At 28.9% G+C, this 22,089-nt stretch overlaps 2 protein-coding genes across 6 annotated transcripts; one reads left to right on the forward strand and one right to left on the reverse strand.

Moving 5' to 3' along the window:
* Positions 1–322: 322 nt before the first annotated feature.
* On the forward strand, positions 323–4,276 carry LOC119615962 (THO complex subunit 1). Its single transcript, XM_037972029.1, has 5 exons — positions 323–518; positions 588–1,256; positions 1,312–1,610; positions 1,677–1,970; positions 3,445–4,276. The coding sequence occupies exons 1-5, from the start codon at positions 462–464 to the stop codon at positions 4,241–4,243; spliced, it is 2,118 nt and encodes a 705-aa protein (XP_037827957.1). The 5' UTR covers positions 323–461; the 3' UTR covers positions 4,244–4,276.
* LOC119615963 (bromodomain-containing protein DDB_G0270170) lies at positions 4,240–15,198 on the reverse strand. 5 transcript variants are annotated; one of them, XM_037972030.1, is made up of 6 exons: positions 15,043–15,198; positions 10,600–11,297; positions 6,177–6,281; positions 5,487–6,119; positions 5,153–5,200; positions 4,240–5,092 (listed from the first exon to the last, which is right to left on the reverse strand). In XM_037972030.1, the coding sequence occupies exons 2-6, from the start codon at positions 10,645–10,647 to the stop codon at positions 4,562–4,564; spliced, it is 1,365 nt and encodes a 454-aa protein (XP_037827958.1). In that variant the 5' UTR covers positions 10,648–11,297; positions 15,043–15,198; the 3' UTR covers positions 4,240–4,561. The 5 variants fall into 5 exon arrangements, with proteins under 5 accessions (XP_037827958.1, XP_037827960.1, XP_037827961.1 ...); XM_037972032.1 differs by having other exon boundaries at positions 14,981–15,188; XM_037972033.1 differs by lacking the exon at positions 15,043–15,198 and adding an exon at positions 12,081–12,099.
* Positions 15,199–22,089: the final 6,891 nt, after the last annotated feature.

The raw sequence follows: 22,089 nt of genomic DNA on the forward strand, positions 1-22,089 counted from the left end.
AATCTTGTTCGAAAAAAATACATTTTTTTTAATAAAATGTTTTTTTTTAATAAAATCTAGTAGATCTTAAAAATATATGGGAAATCTATATGATTTCAACTCATTTTGCTCAGAACAACTAGATTTGCTCAAAACTACACTTTGGAAACACGTGATTACTTATTTAATATACGAGTGGAATTTTATTTGATTTCCATATGAAAAGACATACATATCATAAAATCTGATAGTCTCAAAAGCACTTTAATTGGTGATGGCAGCCATATCATTATCTAGTACTGATAGCTAGAACCTCCATATGTTTTTCGAGTTATCGAAATGTGTGTGGAGTAATCGTAAACACAAAAAAACAAGCCGATTATTACAAAATACATTGGAAGTAAAACAATTTCAGAAAATTATTATAGAAATAAAAAAAAATTATAAAATAAGAACATTTATTAACTTATATTAAAAAAACAATGAGTAAAGTTTTAGAAAATACTACTGATTTCTCCGGATTGCATGCTGCATTTACGGTATGTCAGCGTAACTTAAAACATTTCATATTTCACCACTTACAATGTTTTTGTCCATTCATTTAATAGGACGCTTTAAAGAAGGCTTTTGAAGACGATGATGTTAAGATTTTAAGAAAATCATATGATAGTTTCTCGTACAACTCTGATCACGATAAGAAGCCACCTATGGACCAAGCTTTTAGAGAACTATTGATATTCAAAATGAGCAATGACGTTCAGTTGATTGGGAAATTGGTTAAGCTTTCTGTAGCCGCTGTAAGGGCGGAAATTGTGTCTGTAACTATACCGGTAGTGTTATTGGGTGACATTTTTGAAACAGTCACGTTGGACAAGTGTGAGAAAATCTTTAATTACGTTGAAGAGATGGTGGAGGTGTGGAAGGAGGAAATATTTTTCTCCTCTTGTAAGAACAATATATTGCGAATGTGCAATGATCTTTTGAGACGTCTTAGTCGTGCTCAGAACACGGTCTTCTGTGGGCGAATTTTATTATTTTTGTCGAAATTCTTTCCATTTTCCGAAAGATCTGGTCTGAATATTGTTTCGGAATTCAATTTGGAAAATGTAACAGATTATGGTGTAGATGGAAAAGATTTAGACGACACATTGGAGGACATTGAGGATATTCCCATCAAAATAGATTACAATTTATATTGTAAATTTTGGTCTCTTCAAGATTTTTTCCGTAATCCAAACCAGTGCTACAGCAAAGCGTCTTGGAAAATGTTTCAAACTGTAAGAGAAGTTTGCAAGAATTGTAATTTAGCTTGTTAATTTATCTTATTTTCAGCATGCTACCACAGTCCTGGAATCTTTTTCCAGCTTTAAACTTGAAGATACTCGGTCCAATTCCTCGCAAGAAGATAGCGGCGATGATAGTGAGAAAATAGATTTGGATGATATATACAGTAATGATTTCAAAACCGGTATCGTCGAAGTTGTCCAAAAGGTCGACAATTTCTTTGCTAAATTTTTAACAAATCCAAAACTATTGGCTTTACAACTTTCTGATGCCAATTTTCGACGTGCAGTTTTAGTACAGTTTCTAATTCTATTTCAGTATTTGCAGCTTACAGTAAAATTTAAATCGTAAGCATTGTACATACATTCCTCTGTATCTTCATCCAGCTTTAAACTATGTCTAACAAATTCCAGAGAATCGAATACTTTAACTCCTGCCCAAACGGAATTTATCAAAGAAACGGAAACCAAAGTGTATCAGCTGTTAGAGGAAACACCTCCCAATGGTAAACGTTTTGCACGCACTGTTAAACATATGTTGACTCGTGAGGAGATGTGGAACAATTGGAAAAATGAAGGCTGTAAAGAATTTAAAAAACCAGAAGACTCATTAATGGAAGACAGCCCACCTCCGGCTAAAAAAGAACGTAAAACTTTGGGCGATTGCTTGAAAGAGGCCAACGGACAATCAAAGTTTTTCCTGGGCAAGTATGTAAAGTATAAGTATAAGTTTGTTTTTATAGATTAACCCTTAATAGCCTGATTTGTTTGTTTGAGCTGAAAAAAAATTAATGTTATAAAACTTTCCATTTTTCACACATTTCTAAGCAACTTTTGTTCTACAACTTTGTTCATATGTAGTATTTACCTGTGTTTTGTGAAAAATACCTGGTTGGTTCCTAAAGGATCCACCAGTCACCCGGACTTCCAAATTATAAATATTGTAAAACGTACTTTAAAGGCGAATAAGCAATTTCATTGTTAATGAAGACAATTATATTGGGATATAAATACAAAAATATATAATTAAAAAATGTCGGAGGTAATCACGAACAATTTAGTGCCAAATACTCATATTAAAAATCACATCTACTGAAGTAGAAAAGATGCATTTGCAACTTTAGAAGTGATTTAAATGTCATATGTAAAGATCCACTTCTAATATTTTTTGCTGGGATATAAAACAGCTCTTTTCTGATAAAAAATATGATTTTATGCGACTTTTTCGACATCGAACTTTCGTTAGGGATGAATAATTTGGATATTTTGATCGCGTTATGCCTTATAATATAAATTTTGGTAAGAGTATTATGTGATCTAGGTGAATATAGCTAGTTGGCAATAAACAGAGATTGTACGCCGACGTTTCAAATCAATTTCAACTCCAAAATTTTTTGGTCGATCTTTTCCCACTCGAATTTTAACACAAGATTTCACCAAGCAATCACAGACTACTGGCACAAATGCTATGCTTCATTTTGAAATAAATCAATCAAAAAACATCCCAAAAATATCGATTTATATAATCTGATATATGAAAAAATTTGAAGTCTGGGTGCCTGGTGGTACCTTAAAGAACCAACCAGAAATTTCTAAAAATCTCTTTAACTAAAGAAGTAAAATCACTTCAAATACCTATTAGTACAATAATATTAGGCGACGATCCGTAAAATATGTTTTTCTGTTTAAAATTTTGTCGATTTATACTAAAACTTTTTGTCAAAAGTACACAATATCACAAAATAATTTTTTTTGAGGTAATTGCATTCTTTTGAACCTGGACATGCCAAATGAAACTTTATTCAAATACCGATCAAAGAAATTAGTGCCGCTTTAAAAACATTTTAAAACTCAAAACATGAAGTTGACATATATTTAAATAACAAAAAACTTAATTTTTATTGGTTGGTTCCTGGCGGTACCACCAGGCTATTAAGGGTTAATAATACTATAGCTGTAGCCAGTCTTTATTAATGGTACTGGTACTATATAACCGTGTGTGGGTTCTTTGTTAATATGTTCTTGACTAGGAATCAATGATTATTATTTATTAAGTAAATTTGGTTTGGCTTTCCTTTATAGATTTATCGTTACAAATCTAAATAGGGACCCTCCACATTCCTATATTACAATTCTATATTTTGAATACATACATTACAAATATTTTCTTCAACTGTTTTAGTGAGGTCTTAACGCGTCTGTGGAACTATTCACCTGATAATTTGCAAGCATGTAAAAGTGAGGAACGAAACTTTCTTCCTCAAGTTGAAACATATTTAGAGAGTTCACGAGATAAAAATGACACATCTTTCGAATGGCGTGCACTACGCTTGCTTGCACGACAGTCCCCGCACTTCTTCACATTCATCAATTCGCCATCCTATAAAATTTCTGACTACTTAGAAGCAGTCCGTAAACGTCTGACTAAGGAAAGATTAGATGCTGCCAAACAAGCTGCAGCTAATGCTAATGGGTCGAACCCAGAGAGTACGCCAACTTTGTCGGAATCACATGAACAAGAAACCGTTGCCTTACAGGAACAAGAAAATGATCACGATGGTAACGATGAAGGCGTTCTGGGAGAGGAGGAAGAAACAAATGATCTGGACAAGCCAGAAGAGGACAACAACGGACATTCCAATTTAGTTACAGCATCGAAAGAACAAATAGAGGAATTAGCACCATTAATTGGTGACGATTGGAAAAAATTGGGCAAGAAATTGGGTTATACAGCTGACGAACTCTTATATTTCGAAACAGAACACACTGAACGAGATGGCGGCTGTGTAGCAATGCTTGTTAATTGGTTTGCTGATGATGACGATGCAAGTCTAGATAATTTAGCATACACCATGGAGGGTCTCGAAATAAATACTGCTGCCAAAGCTGTAAAAGCACTAATTGAACGTTTATCTAGTAAGGTACCTTCTATTAAAGATGACGGAGATGATATGGACATAAAAATGGAAACAACAGATTAATTAATAATATTTAATTTCATTTATTCAAATTAATTCATTTTTGAAACGAAAATGAGAAATCGTTTTACAAAAATAATTTATCACATGTTTAGGAGTAAATTACGCATTATTTTTTACGCATAAGCATTAATTATTAGTAAAATAAAAAACAAACTAATATTATTGTTATAAGAATATAAAAGTAGAAAATGATTAAATCCTCAACGACATTTTGTCAAGGATTGATAAAAACTTTTTATTAGTTTGGACCAAACATCATTCAACATTGCAAGTCCAAAACTTTACATATCCCTTTATCTTATTTTGCCTATTAATATGTTAAACACGCTTTCTTACGGGTTTCGGCTTATTATGCTGCATATTGGCGCACTTGGGGATGTGACGTTCTGCTGCCGCTTGATTAAAACGTCTACTACAGTGAGGACATTGTATGTAATCGGGATTTTCAGACGGCGGAGGCGGTGGTAAATCACTTAATTTTCCTCCTTTGGCTAGGTAAGCTTGAACCTTCTTGGCTTCTCTTATGGCTGCTATAAACTCTTCATGCTTTTTTCGCCAACTGCTCTTCTTTTCTCCAGAGTTGGTTGGTTCTTGAGTCTTTTTAATTGCAGCCGTTACAGTTTTTGGACCGCTCGTGCTTGAAACTTTACCTTTTTTTATATATTTCTCTGCTTCGGTACCCTTGACCCGATGTTTGGAAGCATCAAATATTTTACGTTTTTTAGTCGTCATCTTTTTACAAACATCCTCATGTTTAGCCAAACGATCCTCATTGAAGTTACGTTGACAATACTGACAGGCCGCCATACCTGGTGGAGGAGTACTTATTCTGGGTGGCGGTTTAACCGACTATAATAAAAAAGCTAATTTTTAACGAAAATCCAGGGAATTTGATTTTGTTTAACTTACCAATATGAATGTTGCTGGTTTAGTGCTGTTCGTTTTGTTTACCGTTGTCTAAAAAGAAAAGTGATGTCGAAAATATATTTAATTCATTAGAAATCAATTAACATTATTTTAAGATATAAAATTCTTGAATTGAATATTGTAAAATCTAGAATAAATTGGATCTGAATAAATGTGATTTGAGTATCACAGCGAAGTCCCAGATTTTGTAAAAAACACTTCTGTTTTTCAAAAATTGCCTATCGAATATGAAAGTTATCAACCGAAATATCGGTGAAAGGTAAACTTAACGAGAAAAATATGTACATATGTATTATTTATTTAATATATTATTTACCTTAATACTTTTAGCTGTTGATGATGGTGTTGTTGGTGATTTCACTAATGGCGATTTTAAAGAGTTGGGTGTAGTTTTGGAAAGTGTTGATACTCTACTGCTAGTACTCGGTGTTCTGCTTGTCGTTTTAGTAGCCGTTGTAATCGGTGATTTCTTGGTAATCACAGGATTCAGTTTAATACCATTTGTCGTTGGATTTGTTCTCTTACTGATTACAACAGTACCGCCTAAAACATTGTTTTCTTCATTACTATTATTATCAAAATCTCGATCACTTGCAACATGTGAACCCATTATATGCGTGTTATTTAAACTCAGCGATGAAAATTCCTTAGGAAATGTTTCGTTGTCAATGTTGTCAAGTTCATCGAGATTGTTATTGAATATATTGCTATTGCCATTGGACACATTTTTTTCGCCGTATGTAGAAGATGTTGTACTTTGCATCAATGTGCTATTCGTTATTACACGTCTGGAAACATTTGCTCCACCAACTGGACGTTTATTGGTAGCTGGCTGTTGTGTTAGATTTCTAGTTGTTAAAGACGAAGTAGTGGATGTCGCAATTGGTCGCAGAGGATGACTACGATCTATACCAACACCACGTCGACGGTCATCAAACATTTGACGAACCTAAAAAATAATAAAAATTAATTTTAAACCGTTATAGTGTTGTTATAAAACTCTTACCTTCCCGTTACCAATGGTTGTTTTCGATGCTTGAGAAATGTCACCGACCGTCAATGCCAGTTTCTTTTGCTCGCGTTCCAACATTTGTTTCTTTTGGAATTTCATCTGCAAATTTAAAGTAAATTAAGTTATTCATAATAAAGCCAACTACTAACTAATTAGCAGCTCGATTTTTCATTATGAATAAGACCATAAGAGTTTGAATATTAATGTAGTTCATTAGTTATAAATTTTATTGTACCTATTCTACTCGCTTTGAGTTTAATATTAAAAACACAAATACATGTTCCACTTACATCTAGAGACGAACTAAAATTACTTGGTGGTAATTGACTTAATGCCTCTACAAGTCGTCTACCAGCCCACGATTCATTCAATTGAAGTGGTAAAAAGTCCGAATATGAATAATTTTGGCTTTGTTTTTGGTGTATTTGACCATCATCAAAATTTTCATACTTATACATATTTTTACATTGGATAATATGTGAATATGCATTAAATACTTTGGATAATTTCTTCATATGAAGATAGTTGAATTTATTTTATTGGAAGCAAGTAAATTAGAGTATATAATTGGCAAGAAATGCCTCAATAACCAACTTTAACGTCATGACGTCTTGTATTTAACTGAATATCGGGCTGTTGAAATGTCTATTCACTACTCACTAGTTGGGACACAACGACAAAGGACTCAAATGTGAAAAAGGGAAAAGAAAAGGGATAAGTAAATAAACAAACACCTATAGTACAGACAGCAACAATAGACGAACTTACTAAATATAATATTGCATACATACGCGATATGTATGTATGTACTAAAGGCCTGCACAAGACAACAATTTGTTAAAAAATGTCGTGTGCTTTTATATTTGTGCGAACAAATTGTTGTCTTATTGTTGTATTGTGCAGGCCTTTAGTAGTTACATATGTATGTACACTGAAAATAACCCATGCTTAACTTTACGAAAAAAAATTTACTTTTTTCTACTAAAAACTACTTTTTTTCGTAATATATACGAAAATTTCGTGTATAATACGAAATAGTGTTTAATCAACCCCTTTTCTAATTTTACGAAAGTACGAAAACCTGTCGTAATATCTTTTTTCGTATATATTAAGAAACTTTGTTTTCTTTTACAAAAATAATACAATAATTATTTTAAAAGAACTAACATATTTATGTCTTAAAAAAAATGTAAAATGAAAAAATTTGTTTTCTAAAATTATATAAAATTATTTTGCATTTCACTAAAATATTTCGTACAATTTCGTATATATTACGAAAGAATTTCGTGGTGCAAAACCACGAAGCATTTCGTACAATGTAGAACATTTTTCGTGTATATTGGGCATGGGTTATTTTCAGTGTATGTACTAATATAGTGTTTTTAATGTTCAAATATGTACATATGTATTATATATGTAGATTATTATCATACTAATACTTACTAACTAACACACAAAGATACATATTTTAATGCACACAGGTATGCATATGAACTTTATTTATGACTGTTCAAAAAGAGTTGAAAGTTTTCCTAAAAACGCCCAGCAGTTCGGACTAACATTTCGAACTAGGTACCGTTTAGCATTGACTACACAGTTGACTAGCTATTCTAACATGTGTTTGTCGTTGGTGGAAGTCAATCGAAAGTTAGAATTAGAGTCATCTAGATGGTTAGACGTCAGTGGTAATTACTGTCTTTTTCGGATGCATTGACTCTTTGTCGAACTGCTGGGCAGATTTCTTAATTAACATAAATATTTTTTTTAAAGAAGACTATTATTTTCAATTGTTTAGAATATCGATCTTAATCGTTTGAAAACAAACATTAATATTTTAAGGTATCAACCTAATACAAACGCATTTCTTCTGTATTTCCGCATACACCTAACAACCAATCTGGTTTAATAAAAATAATAATTATGTTTCTCGATAAACTTGTTCAGTATAAAAGAAATTATATTTTTAAATTTATTTTAAAGTTTACCTGAACGTTACAAAAAGGCTATTTAGTTAGAAGTGTGCACAGTTCAGTGAACTTGTACAGAAAAAATTAAAAAGCCTATGTGATCGAAAAAGCCTTCGAAAATCTTTTTATTTGAGCAATAAAAACTGCCTTAAGTTTTGTTACAAATTTCCTTACTTTATTATATTTAAAATAACTTACGCAATTTTGGGTTTCAGAAAAAAATAATTCTCAAGGGCACAATTTTCATATCTCCGTAAATAAAACAAAAACTCCAAAATTTTCTTCAAATGCTAATTTGTTAATAAAAAATAACATAACTTGAGAAAATGTTGAAAATTTTTTGTTTATTTACAATTTTAAAAGTTTTTTTTTTTGCTTCTCCTGAAAAATCGGTTTAATGTAAGTTAGGGCTTTTTGGATTTTATATGACGATATGTACGTATATAAAGTTTTATTTTGATCCCTTTATAATCAGTTTTTTATGCGCATACTGTACTTTTTTTTATAAAAAAGGGTAAATTTCTGTGACCAATTACACCTTTGTTGTACATACATATACCAACATTTGTTATTAAGTATTAGTATTCTACGCCACATACATACATTTGTATATATGTAAGCACATATCGTTAACTAGAATGCAAAACAACGTAACATCAAAAATTCATGATTAATTCTTCAAATGTTATTGAAAACAAAAAAATTCTCTTAATTTTCCGATTTACATCAAATATCATTATTTCGTTATGTACATACATATGCATACATATGTATGTATATTATTTGTATGTACATATTTGTATACATAAGTTCTTCAGTGGTATACGGTTACAACGAATTTAAAATTAAATTCATTGCACTCCCATCGGTTCGTTAAAAATTTCGTAAGAATAGAGTTCGACCGTACATCTGTTTGTATCCGTTTAAAAGGCCTCTTGTTGATACTTTTTATACCTAAGTATACTGTCACATATAATTTTCTGTACAATTTTTGCATTTTATTCGGTTAACAACAATTACAGAAATAGATAATTAAAACATATTACCAATAACACTTTGTTCCCACGTAACCTTCAAATGTATGTAACCTGTATGTAAGTGTAGGTGTTTCAATATAAAGCCACTTACGTTAAGTTATTGTTTTATTAAAATTTAAACAAATCAATTTTAAATCCTTATTTCAATCTAGAAAACTACTAACAAAATGAGTTTGTTTGATGAGTATGTTTATGTTTATTTATATTCATTAATGGATTGCACCTTTCGACATTTATCGTTGTCATGGTTGTGGTTATAATAATATCGGGGTACTAGCTTTGACATTAACATACACCTAAACACATTGAAGATAACCCAACAAATATTAAGTGAAAACCAGCAAAAATATAACGAAGTACTTCCAAAAGAATAACATTTATGACCGTTTCAAAAGTAGAACTAAGTAAATTACTTCTTGAGAATGACTTCAGAAGTTGTGGATTGGGAATCAAATTAGTTAATCCAACTTCTTTTTCGCTTCTTTAATGTCCTTCATCAATATGCGTAAAAAAATTTGGTTGAACTTTAAAGAAAAGTGTAAATTTGTATTAGAAGTTAGTGTCTTATTACTAATCATTAACCATCCTCGGTTAATCAATTAAGTAACTTCTATCGAATTTTCAATTACTAATTTGTTAAAATTATAATCGGAAGTGAAGTTCTATACAAAGAAGTTCAAAGAAATTAAAATTATTTCAATTGAATTTGTATTAAAAGAATTATCAATTCTTCAAACGCATTCACTTTTTGGTATTGAAAAGCAGTGTTGGCTAACGGTTTCATCCATTCATAATACAGTTTAAACAGACTTAACTAACTGCTAATTCCGGTATAGCGACTAAAACTAGTTTTATAGGAACTTAAAACTCTCAACCAAATTTTATGAGGAACGGTACATAATTGATCCCTCCCTCCATATAAGTATGATCTACTTCAGAAAATGACTTTTACGATCATTTCTGACGTAAAAATTTCCCTGAATTGATAAATTGGAAATAGTGTAATAAGCAAAATCTCTCTACCAAATTGGATCGTTCTATTGACCCTACCCCTCATATGAGGTCCCTAAATTGATAAATTGGAAATAGTGTAATAAGCAAAATCTCTCTACCAAATTGGATCGTTCTATTGACCCTACCCCTCATATGAGGTCCCATTCAGAAAATTACTTCAAAGCTCATTACTAGCTTAGAAATGCTGCCACGTTTTTTTAATTAGGAATATTTTCCTAATAAAAAATTTAAGTGGTGCTATTATTTTGACAGTAACTGCATATACATACATATGTATGTATGTATGTATGTATTTATGTGTGTGCGTTCTTAGATTTTTTTCTATGCTAAATTGACTTTAACTAAACTGTGTTTAATAATATTTTCTCTTAATGCGGCCTAGACAGTCGCTTGACTTACCTGCATTTCAGCCAGTCGTGAGTTGGCTGTTACACCTTGTGACGCCATCGCCAAATTTGTATGTAAATGATTACTGCTTTACTGACGACGAAGTTTATAAGAGTATTGTTTATTTTCTGCTGTTTCTGCTCTATCTCGTACTTGTAGTTTGACACTTGAGATGGGAGGAAGTCTTGAGCTGATGTAGTAGATGGCAAAAATCAAATCAACTGTTTGTGTGATTGGAGAATGAGTGACTAATTGTATTGAGTACGATTGTAGGTAGCGGTAGTTATGCAAAATTATTCTGGGAGAGTGAGTTCGAACTAACGTTATTATTTTTTTAAAGACTTGTGTGGGTCTTAGCTTACGCGTCAATACATATATAAAAATGTATTTACGTGAGATCGGCCAATATCAAATCGTGTTTTTTCTTTTGTTTTTTGGCTTGTTTGTTCGTTTGTTTTCTTCCAAATTTTTATTTATTATACATCTATATTTTTGCAATGATGACTCACTTTATTTCTGTTTTTATTACGAGTTTCTTTAAAAAATTAACAAATCCAATAAATACAGCAGATGACAACACTTATAATTATACTATTCAGAGCTTGTTTTATTTTAAATAGTTGTTATTTATTTCGTTGGTTTCAATTCAAAACATGGTTTAATATTTTATGTAAACTTTGAAATCTTCTTCCTTCTTTTATTTTTTGTAGCTATAAGATAATTAAAAATTTAAGAAATTATAAACAGTAATTTATAAATAATAATTCTATATATTTTTTAAAATGTAATAAAATCCTTTGAAACCATATTAGCGATAAACATACATATGTATGTATTTATTCATATATACATAGTATGTATATCGATGTAAACCCTAGAGGAAAACATTGTGTGTAGTATATACTACATAATGTAACTTGTTTCCTTTTAAATGTAAAATGATATTTCTTTCAGTCATTCTTATATTGTTCATTTCATTCGGAATTTCTTACTTAAAATTTCACGGATAACACAAGAAGACCCATTTAATAAACATTGTACAACTTTCACCTAAAGAATTTTACATACAATTAAATTTGTCCATAATTATATACAACTACATACTACATATGTGTACATATGTATGTATAACAAATTGGCTAATTCAACGTTGAGGTTTTAGGCTTAAAATTCACTGACCAAAATCAAGATTCCACTTTTAAAATGGTATGAAACAAAAGTTTGACCAAATAAATCTAATACAATAATGTGTATGGATTTAGCAAACGTTTGGTAATAATATTAGTTTAGCTTTTGGTTATATATTTGCCAAATTTAGCAGCCCAAACTTAATGCACATACATATGTATTTACATACATATGTATTGTACATACATAGGTATTTAGCTAAATAATTTAGTACTAATTTCAAAATGTTATTTAAGATTTTAAAAAATCTGATATTTGTATATGAAGGCGTTAAGTGAGAAATGGAGGAAATAAATTGTACATACATATGTATAATAATTCAATGTAATTGCGCGACAATTAATAGTTTATTTACGTGTGGGTCGAATTGTCTCCCATTCGATTAGTCAGCATCGTATACATTTTAATTATAACCGACGATTTAAGATGACATTGATCTTACCATAAAAGGTGAAATGGAAACTGTAGCAGCTGTTGCGGTAAAAAAAATTTTTTATGTATTTATAAACGCGGTTTGTTATTTAATTATATTTGGCTTCTTTTTCTATAAAACCATACAAATATAAACAGGGAAAATGTAGACACGGCAAATTTATTTATGACTTCAATTAAATTCAATATTTGTTTATAATAAATGGAAAGCAATTGACAAAAAATCAATTTCAAAATTAGTTGACACAATTTTTTAATGAAGAAAAACTTTTTAAAAATTAAATAGAAAAAATCATTAGGGCGTTCTTAAAAAAGCTCAAGTTTTACTTGCCTCTCTCATAATATAACAATATACATACATATATGTATAATGGTTGTATCATGAGTAATAATAATAATAATAGATACAAACGTATGTATGTATGTACATGCATATTAGAGGTGTCTCATTTTGATCATTAGTGTTTAAAACTAACTGGTGTAAAATTTTAGACAAACCGGATAGCGGGAAACCGTTCCGGAAATTTAATTTCAATAGAACAATTTTTTAATGAATCAAAAAAAGTTCCCGTTATCCGATTTGGCAAAAATGTAACACCAGTTAAAAAAAAAATTAGATCCATCCAAATAAAATCGATATTTTTGGATACCTTTAATGCATATGCATGTTTTTTGACAAAAATAAAACTATCGAAAAAATTAATACGACAGACCTTCATTTGGTACTTATTTAAAAAAAAAACAACTGATTTTGGGTTTTGACTCTTTAGTTGCATTTTAGGCAGCGATATAGGGCAGTAGTCACAAACAAACATACATTGTACATATGTATGTACGTTGGATGGGTCTTATTTTATTCCTTAGTGTCTAAAACTAACTGGTGTTAAATTTTTGCCAGAAATCGATTGAAAGAAAAAATTGCTAATTAATTGGACTTTTTTAAATTTGGTCGAAAATTGTTCTATTAAAAATATATTTTCTTAACATTTCGAGCAATTTTTTTCCTAGAGAAACCTTTTAAACAAGATATAGGCGTTTCCATTTGACAAATATGTAGGAAAAACGACTAATTAATTCATAATTCAAAACGCATGATTTTTTGAAAATGTTGCTTGAAAAATTAATAATAACTTTTTGTTTGTCCTTTGATATATGTAAATGTTTTATACCTCTTTAGATAGAAATAAAAAAAAAAAAAAAAAATAAAAATTTCATATTATTTACCCACTTTTCAATTTATTAATACTAATTAATAAAATAAGTTCCATCCAAACAAAAACGATATTTTTTGAGCCCCTCTAATGACATACATATACATACATATATGTATGTATGTTTTTACATTAATATATAAACAGTTTTGATCCATTGAAGATAATCTGAAGACATTGTCGATTTATAGTTTGGTGCCACAACATTTCAATTTTGAAATTGTATATTATTTTTGCTTGAACTAATCTGCAAAAATTATTGTAGTACATGATCCATTTAGGTAATCCCAAAACTATTCCCTTGTAAACATTATTGGAGTACACGAGCCGTTAAGTAGTCCTATGCAATGCAGATTTGAAACAAAATGGTCCATACCCCCATATTTTTAGCAAGGGAGTAGTTTTGGGATTACTCCGATGTAATGTATGTATGGATTCACCTAGGACATCACAATGTTAAATGGAGTATGTTTTTCCATATATTTGGATTAGTTTTGGACGAGTTCTAGTACTTTGGGGAGTAGTCTCAATTTTTGTAGGGTAGTAAATATACATACATGTATTAGAGGTGTTCAAATAATATGGTGTTAATGTAGTCCAATGGGATAAGGGGAACCCCTGGCGGAAATCGATTGAAATGTGTAAAATTGGGTAATTAAAGTTAATTTATTTTTAATTTCTTCATAAATTGTGCCATTAAAATTATATTTTCTTTACCAAATCTTATCTTCTAGAAAATTGGGTAAATAATAGGATTTTCTTTTCTTAATATACAAACCAAATTTTATCTTCTAGAGAAAATTGTCTATCCAACGAGGTATAAAACATTTATATCAAAGATCAACAACAAAGTTATACACAATTTCTCTAGCCATATAGGTATTAAAACATAATGAAATTTTTGCATTGTTTAGTCTTTGTTTTGCATGCAGAAGTGATGTAAACAAAAATATATAAAACGATAAAATATGAATTATTTAGTTGTTTTTGCTACATATTTGAGAAAAGAAAATATCATTTTAATGGCACCATTTATGAAGAAATTGAAAAAAGTCATATTAATTACCCAATTTTACATATTTCAATCAATTTCAATTTAACACCTGTTAGTTTTAAACACTAAAGAAATAAATAAGATCTATCCAAACAAAATCAATATTTTTTGGACACCTCTAATGTGTATTGCACTTAATTTCTTTATTATAATATTTAAGTAAATAGAATAAAGATAAATTCAAGTAGAGCTGCGCCTTTGAATACTGAAGAGGGTGTGCATTGAAAAATTCCAAAATCTACATTAACAATAATAAATACATATGTATGTATATAAATAGTATGTTCTTTAAACTGACAAACGTCCAACCAGCAAAAACACTTGTAAGTTTATTGACTTCTTGATTCTTTAAAAAAATGTTATGATATTTTTGTTTCTAACTCGTTAATTGTATTTAAGTAAATCCATTTACACTAATTAATGATATATTCTTGCTATTTTTTTAAATACATACATACATATGTATGTATGTAATAGGTATTGTATGTAGTCTGTGTTATGTACATACATAGGTATTTATTTATCCTTTATTTTGTGACACTTAACAAATGTTGTGTTTGACCAACATACCGTCCGTCAAAAACAGCTGACCATTTACTAGATGAAGGTTTTTGTAAGTATTTCTGTTTTTTTATTGGATTTATTATCACGCGAAGTATGAGTGTTTCTGTGCCGTTTACTTAGAAGTTTATACAAAGACTAACTGTGGAGCTAAAAAGCATTCCGACAAAGTCTCCAACCACAACTTTTTTTCCATTTAAGTTTACACATACATTTATTTTATATTTTTTGAATTAAAAACGTACAGAACACAGAAGTGAACTTGTATCTCATTTCGTTTTCTTTTTCAGTTAGCTTTACTGCTGTCTGTCTATTAGTTAGTATTGGATAAATTTGTTGAGAGAAATTCACCACACATTTTTTACATTGTCTGGCTCTTTATTTTAAAATTTAACACTCATTCGTATACGAGGAATTTCCTCAAACGGTGCTTTACGAGTTAAAAGACAACAAACAAAGCAAAAAAAGCTACATTTGAATCTTTTTATTATTGACTAACGTACTAGAACTCACGAGTTTATAATAATTTTTTAAGATTATTGCATACTTACGTACATACATACATACATTTTTTAAATCTTCTCTGTATTAAATCTATTCACAAACCGATGTATTGAAGTAAAACATTTACATATAATATTGTGCAAAATAATAGCAACAAGTTGCTGATAAATACATACATATCGCACACCTAGTACAAAAGTGACACAACTCAAAATTTTATTTTTGCGTTTTTATATTCTTTAAGCCTTAAACTATACACAAGATACTTGTTTAACTCTACAAAAATATTAGTGTATTTTGTTGTTGTTAACTGTTCAAGAAAAAACGTTATGTCTTTCTTTATCTTTCAGAATTTGTAAAAAATTTATTTCCTTTTCTTTAAAAAATTTTTTTGAGTTGTGTCACTTTTGTACTGGGTGTGCGATATATATGTTAGGGTGGCCCCGATTGTATGGGGGAAAAATAAGGTGTCAATGTTCCCACTAAAATTAAAGTTTAATTGATTCTAAGATACAATTTCTCAAAATTTTTGTCCTGGTGTCAAAAAAGGTCCTTTTTGAGGTTTTTATGATTTTTTTATATTTCTTCCAATGGAAGGATATGAAATATTGGTATCATTAAAAGGTTCTTGTGATACGATATAAATTCCATATCAGAAATTTTTCTGTAACAGCAACAGTAATCTTTCTAATTTTTCGGGAAACTAGATGATATTTTTACATTTTAACACAGATGAATTTAATATCATTCGTTGAAATTAATACATAATGCTCCTCAATGTAATATACGGAAACGTTTTTTTTTTTTTTTTTTTCATTTTTCAAAATTACAATCTAGATTGCAGGTTTTTTGAATTTATAGTCCTCTATGTGCACTACCAAAACATTGCAAAATAAAGTAAACAACAACATACAAACCGTAATTAACAAAGCAAGCATAACAAACAAGTAGATGCTTGGGATAAATTGTGTTTATATTTTTGTTAAACTGGAAAATTTGATCTATAATAGAATGAAACCATAAAATGTTATATACCAATGTAAAGCTAATGGAATTGCGCTTATACGGATTATTTACGTTAGATAAATATAGCTAGCACAATACCGGGGAGAATATAGGATCAAAAATATTTAAATAAAATACAAAACATATCGAATTTCGAAACCTTTTTATCCTTTGATCCAGCTCACCAAATATTAACGTCAGGACAAAAAAATTTTGAGAATTTTTTTAGAATGAACTAAATTTTCTTTTTCGGTGGGAACAAGCAACTTCCATTTTGGGGTCATCCTAATGTACATATGCATGTAATTTAAAAAAAAAACTGCAATTTTAAAAAAAATTCAATACTTGATGTTATCAACCAAAGAATAAAATATTCAATGCCCTCAATAAAATTTAAAAATGTTTATTTATTGTAATCCGTTCGATCATGTTTATAATGTCAATTTGTGAGTTAATAATTTTCCATCCAACAAATGAAACGAAAATAAAATAATTTCCGAATTATCAAACAAACAAAGCAATGTAAATTTTATGAGGGCTTTGTTACCCCCCTCAAAATGTTGCGTTCCATACAGTTCTCTCACTCATTTCCTACATGACTGGCATAATCCAAAAATCGGCGTTTCAAAACTAAATACTAGAGGCGTTATTCATAAACAATAACACGGTGTGACAAAATTACAAAAAATTAATACACTCTTTTCAAAACCGTTGAAAAATATTAAATCGGTTAAGAAAATTTGGAGATATAATTTTTTTGGTCTGTCTAGTCAACAAAAAGCGTTTTTTTCCAATAGCTTCCGATTTTTAGGGTATATTGAAGATTCTAAAAATGGTAAAATGATCTACTCATCTATGTCTATAAAAAGCATTATATCGCGTAACGAGTGTTTTTTAGTGTCACACAGTGTAATTTTCGGTGTACGATTTTTCACTATATTTGATAAGTAAGGTTAAGTTCAGATGAGAAACATATTACTTTATTTTTCAAATCTGGCGATCTGTGAAATGTACTCTCGGTTATATCTTCAAAGATGGCAAATCCGAAAAAAAGTTTTAGCCATGTATTCTCCTATTTTTTTAAACTTAGCAGTTTATAAATCCTAACCTCAGTTTAGATATTTATAAGCACATTTTCCATACAAAATTCCTACAATGAACAATCAATAATTTTATTAATCATTTGTGAATATGGGATTTTAAATTTTGTTAAAATATTTTGGAATATTTTCAAAGTACGAATTGTAATGATTTTTCTCAAAAAAGAAAAATGCTAAACCCAATATTTTTACCCATCATGACCATGTAAAAAAAAAAACAAATAAAAGACACAGGAAAGTAACTAAACTATAACATTTATTAAAAAATACTCTCTAAAAAATCAATTACAAATTTACCAATATAATTTTTACTTAAAATAAACTACTCTTAACTCTATACATACATGAGATTTTTGTCTTCAGTTTCATATTTGGTTTTTCATATTTTTTAAATTATAAATGTATTCATATATTTTTCATTATATATTTTATTTATTTAAATGTACATACAAAACTGGTGGTAATTAAAAAATTAAAATAATTCTAATTTTGTACGTAATCGCAAATGAAACCACGACGATCTCTCAGTTTTAAAATAAATCGGTAGAAAATAGTTCTGAATAAAAAAATTATAATCAAATTTAGCTCTCTATTGTACTTTTATGTCACAAAATTTTGTTTTTTTTTTTGTATTGACTTTAACGATTGCGTTAACGTCCCTTCGTTTTTCTACGATATTAATAACTTTTATTTAAATATTTGTTTATTTTAGTTATTACTTTAAGTGTTTTTTTTGCATCAGTGTTGGAATTGGTGTAGAGTGTAATTTATCTATTTGTTTTTAAGCGTATTTCTTGGTTTTGGTTTTTGTTGGTTTTTACTCTGAGCTAAGGTGGTTGTGTGGTGGTGTACAAGTATATACATAAATACATACAAGTACAAATATACAAAATATAAAATACATTTGTAACAATGACATCAACGACACGCAAAAATACATTGACGATGACGACAAACAACAAATTACAACAACGACGACGATGACAACTAACTTACAGTTTACATACAAATACAATTACATTTGTTTTTTATTTGATTTTATTTGGTTTTCTTTTATTGTTTAACAAATTGCCGCAAATAATGGTTTGTAAAAAGACAAGTTAATAAACGTTTCTAAATCAAAAGTTCATATCTATTTATTAAGAGTAAAATTTAAAATTGAAGATACATCGATAGAAACACAAAATATATGTAAAGAAGAAAAAATCAGGTACCGATGTTCCCACCGAAAATGAAAGATACCGTGAGGTCAATATTTGTTTAGTTGGATCCTTTTAAAAAGTTTTTCCAATTTTTTTTATATTACACACTAAGGAATGTTTTGCAATATCAAATCAAAAAAGTTCCATTCGAAATTCCTTTCCCTTTTTATATCGATTCAAAATACATTCTTACATAATTTTTTTGGTAAGAAATATGGAAAAAGTCAGAAATGACCATTTTATTATTTAATCTAGCTTACCAACATTTTTTTTCGGTGTGAACATCAGTAACTTTAATTTTGGGCCCACTCTCATGTATATCATCTAATGCAAACGCCCCTAACAAACTAAAAATTCGAAATGGACTGGATTGATTACACGGGCCAACGATGAACAACTTTTTAAATAATTTTCACTAATCTTTCTATTTTTTGGTGTGCTGATACCAAAAATTACAATAAAAAAGTCGTATCGCCCACCAATTTTCCACATTTTGATATTTTAGTCCCTGTGACTGTATACTTGTGTTCCAAATATTCAATTCTATTATTTTTACTATTGACTATCTCTGCATATATACCTAAACATTAAGGTATAAGAGTGCACTCTGGAAATTTTTCGGACTAGAGGAATACGTTAACTGGTGCCTCCACAGCTCTGAAGTGAAAGATGGTTTTTGCAAAAATTTTACCACTTAATTTATATTTTGTGATCTTAACAGCAAGTAATTGGAATATTTGCATGTACATATATGGACAATAAAGAAGGAAATAAAATTGTAAAGAAATTAGATAGATATCTCTCACAGATTAGCGGTACCTACAATTTGAATTTTAAGGATTTCGGAGAAAAAAATTGGTAAAATTTTTTTAAATAAACCTTATTCCTTACTTTATGCATTTTATATAAAACCATTTCAGAATATAAAATTACAGATAATAGGAAACATATTTACATACATCTGTTACAGTTTTAGTAAAATCGAATAATGTTAACCCATAAACTATAATTTCGAATTCAAACTATGCAATATTCGAAAAATTTCTTGAAAAAACTTGAGAAAAATATGATGGCATCGAAAAAATTAATTTAACCTTTAAACGCTAATATATTTTTATAATTATATGAAATATCCGTAATATATGAACTAAATATTCAACGCCATTTTGAAAGAACATTGTGGGCGACAAAGAAAAACAGATATCGGATTCGGTTTCAGCAGCTAAAAATACATTAAAATCAGTCGAATTGATTTGAAAAGTTTTCACAAAAATTCATTTCGATGGTCTGTGTTATGAATTGGAATCCTCCAAACATAAGTAGCGAATTTATTACGAAAAGCGATTAACCTATTTGTTTATTAAAGAAAAATAAATCTCTTTATTGAAATTGGAATTTTCATTTGAAATCCAAAACTTTTCCTATAAAATTTTCAAAATGTTAAATGGGGCGATGGCGATTTAGGTGTATGAAAATCTAAATGACAATTTTAAAATAGTATTCCTCTATTTTGTCTAAGATAATAGATTTTTATCTAAGATAGTTTCGATGTACATATCAACAAGTACCCATCTATAGAGTCAAAAACTGAAGTACTATAACAGAACTCTTTTAACTCAAGATAATAGATTTTTATCTAAGATTGATTTAACTCAACTTTTTAGTCTTGCATGACTTTTTACCAAAAACCTCCCCACATGGTCTTAAATACTATATTGTGAATTGAGTGATGTAGAAACAAAGACAATAATCTCCATTTTTGTATTTTTCGAATTAATTGATCTTTATTTCTAAAGATTTTTTTATATATTTATATCTTATAATGGAATTAGAAAAAGATGTAAAGCAGGTTTAAAACAAATTAAAAAAAATAAGTTTGTTAGCAAATAAGATCTAAAGGTTTTTGGTAAGGTTAATAATAGAATGGAGATTGCTTCCTTTTGTTTCTACGCCGAAGAAAATAAATTTTTATCGCGAATGAATTTAAATTAATTTTCAGAGTTTAAGCAATACTTTTTAATTTTTGATTTTTTAATTCATAAATTTTATATGAATAAGAAATTGTAAATACATATATACATCTATCTACGGTTTGTTGTTTGGTTTATAACGTTATAGGGAAACACTTATTAATTAAAACACGGATGCGCAAACAATTTTCTTTATAGTTAATGTTGAAATAAACGAACATAAAATTAAATCTCCAATCTGTTACCTGTATTTTAAAAATATATTTTTCGAATAAACCATTTTGGACTCGGTTGCACTGCGACTACCAATACACATCCTTCAAAGTTAAATGGTGATAAAAAGATATTCTTTTATTAAAAATCATGAATTTCAGTGAAGATTTTTAATTAAATATATTGTGATTTAAAGTTATTAAATAAATAACAAGTAAGAATGTTGTTATATTCATCAGCGCCACTACCAAAATACATATGTATGTACGTTTTCAAAATTTCTATTATCCGATAAATGGTTTAGGTTACAAATTAAAAAAAAAAAAAAAAAACAAAACAAAATTAGATCCTTCAAGGGCAATATTATCTGAGGGCGGTTCTACATTTTTTCCACAACGAGTTCATTTTGAATATTTGTCAACATTTTTCATTCGCCCCTTGATTAAAGTGAACGTAATTAAGTATGTAAAATGTAAAATAAATATACATATGTAAATATATAAATATGAATGTAAAATTTTAGTTTCGTTTTCGCTTTATTTATAAATACATATTTTCATTCAATGAACACATTAATTAAAGGCAGGCTTTTTAATTGTTTAGTAATATTTGTAGGCGTGGTTTATAATTGATATTTGTTAACAAATCACAATATATAAGATTTGCATATTTTTCAATCTAATTATGATGCCATAATTTCAATAGCTTATAAATCCATTCAAATTTATTGGTCCCTACGCCCATGAAATTGAACTCGTTTCAGTTTATTAAAAATACAAGTCTGTAAATAATTAAATGATAAAATCTATTTCTTTGTTGACATTTATTTATTTTTTATTTATTCTTTTATTAATTTATATAAAACAGTGATTGTCGGAGTTTTTGTTTGCGCATCCATTTTGTTTTTCCTTGTTTTATTTTATCATTTAAACTTAATTTGTTAATTGTGTATTTAAATATTATAATAATTGTAATATGTATGTATAATCAATTCTTTTTAGTGTGTTTATTTTTGCTTTTGTTCTTAATTTGTTTCTGGTGAAAACATATAAAATTTATTTA

The sequence above is a fragment of the Lucilia sericata genome, unplaced genomic scaffold, assembly GCF_015586225.1.
Source record: "Lucilia sericata isolate MDLA Ls3-8-SP2 unplaced genomic scaffold, ASM1558622v1 Contig000051F_arrow, whole genome shotgun sequence".
Lineage (NCBI taxonomy): Eukaryota > Metazoa > Arthropoda > Insecta > Diptera > Calliphoridae > Lucilia > Lucilia sericata.

Coding starts and splice junctions, on each gene's coding strand:
- LOC119615962 (XM_037972029.1), top strand. CDS start 462: ATGAGTAAAGTTTTAGAAAATACTACTGATTTCTCCGGATTGCATGCT. Junction 1,611..1,676: donor CTTACAGTAAAATTTAAATC/GTAAGCATTGTA, acceptor AACAAATTCCAG/AGAATCGAATACTTTAACTC. Junction 1,971..3,444: donor TCAAAGTTTTTCCTGGGCAA/GTATGTAAAGTA, acceptor CAACTGTTTTAG/TGAGGTCTTAACGCGTCTGT.
- LOC119615963 (XM_037972035.1), bottom strand. CDS start 6,640: ATGTATAAGTATGAAAATTTTGATGATGGTCAAATACACCAAAAACAA. Junction 5,201..5,486: donor CAACAGCTAAAAGTATTAAG/GTAAATAATATA, acceptor TTTTCTTTTTAG/ACAACGGTAAACAAAACGAA. Junction 5,093..5,152: donor AACCAGCAACATTCATATTG/GTAAGTTAAACA, acceptor TTTTTATTATAG/TCGGTTAAACCGCCACCCAG.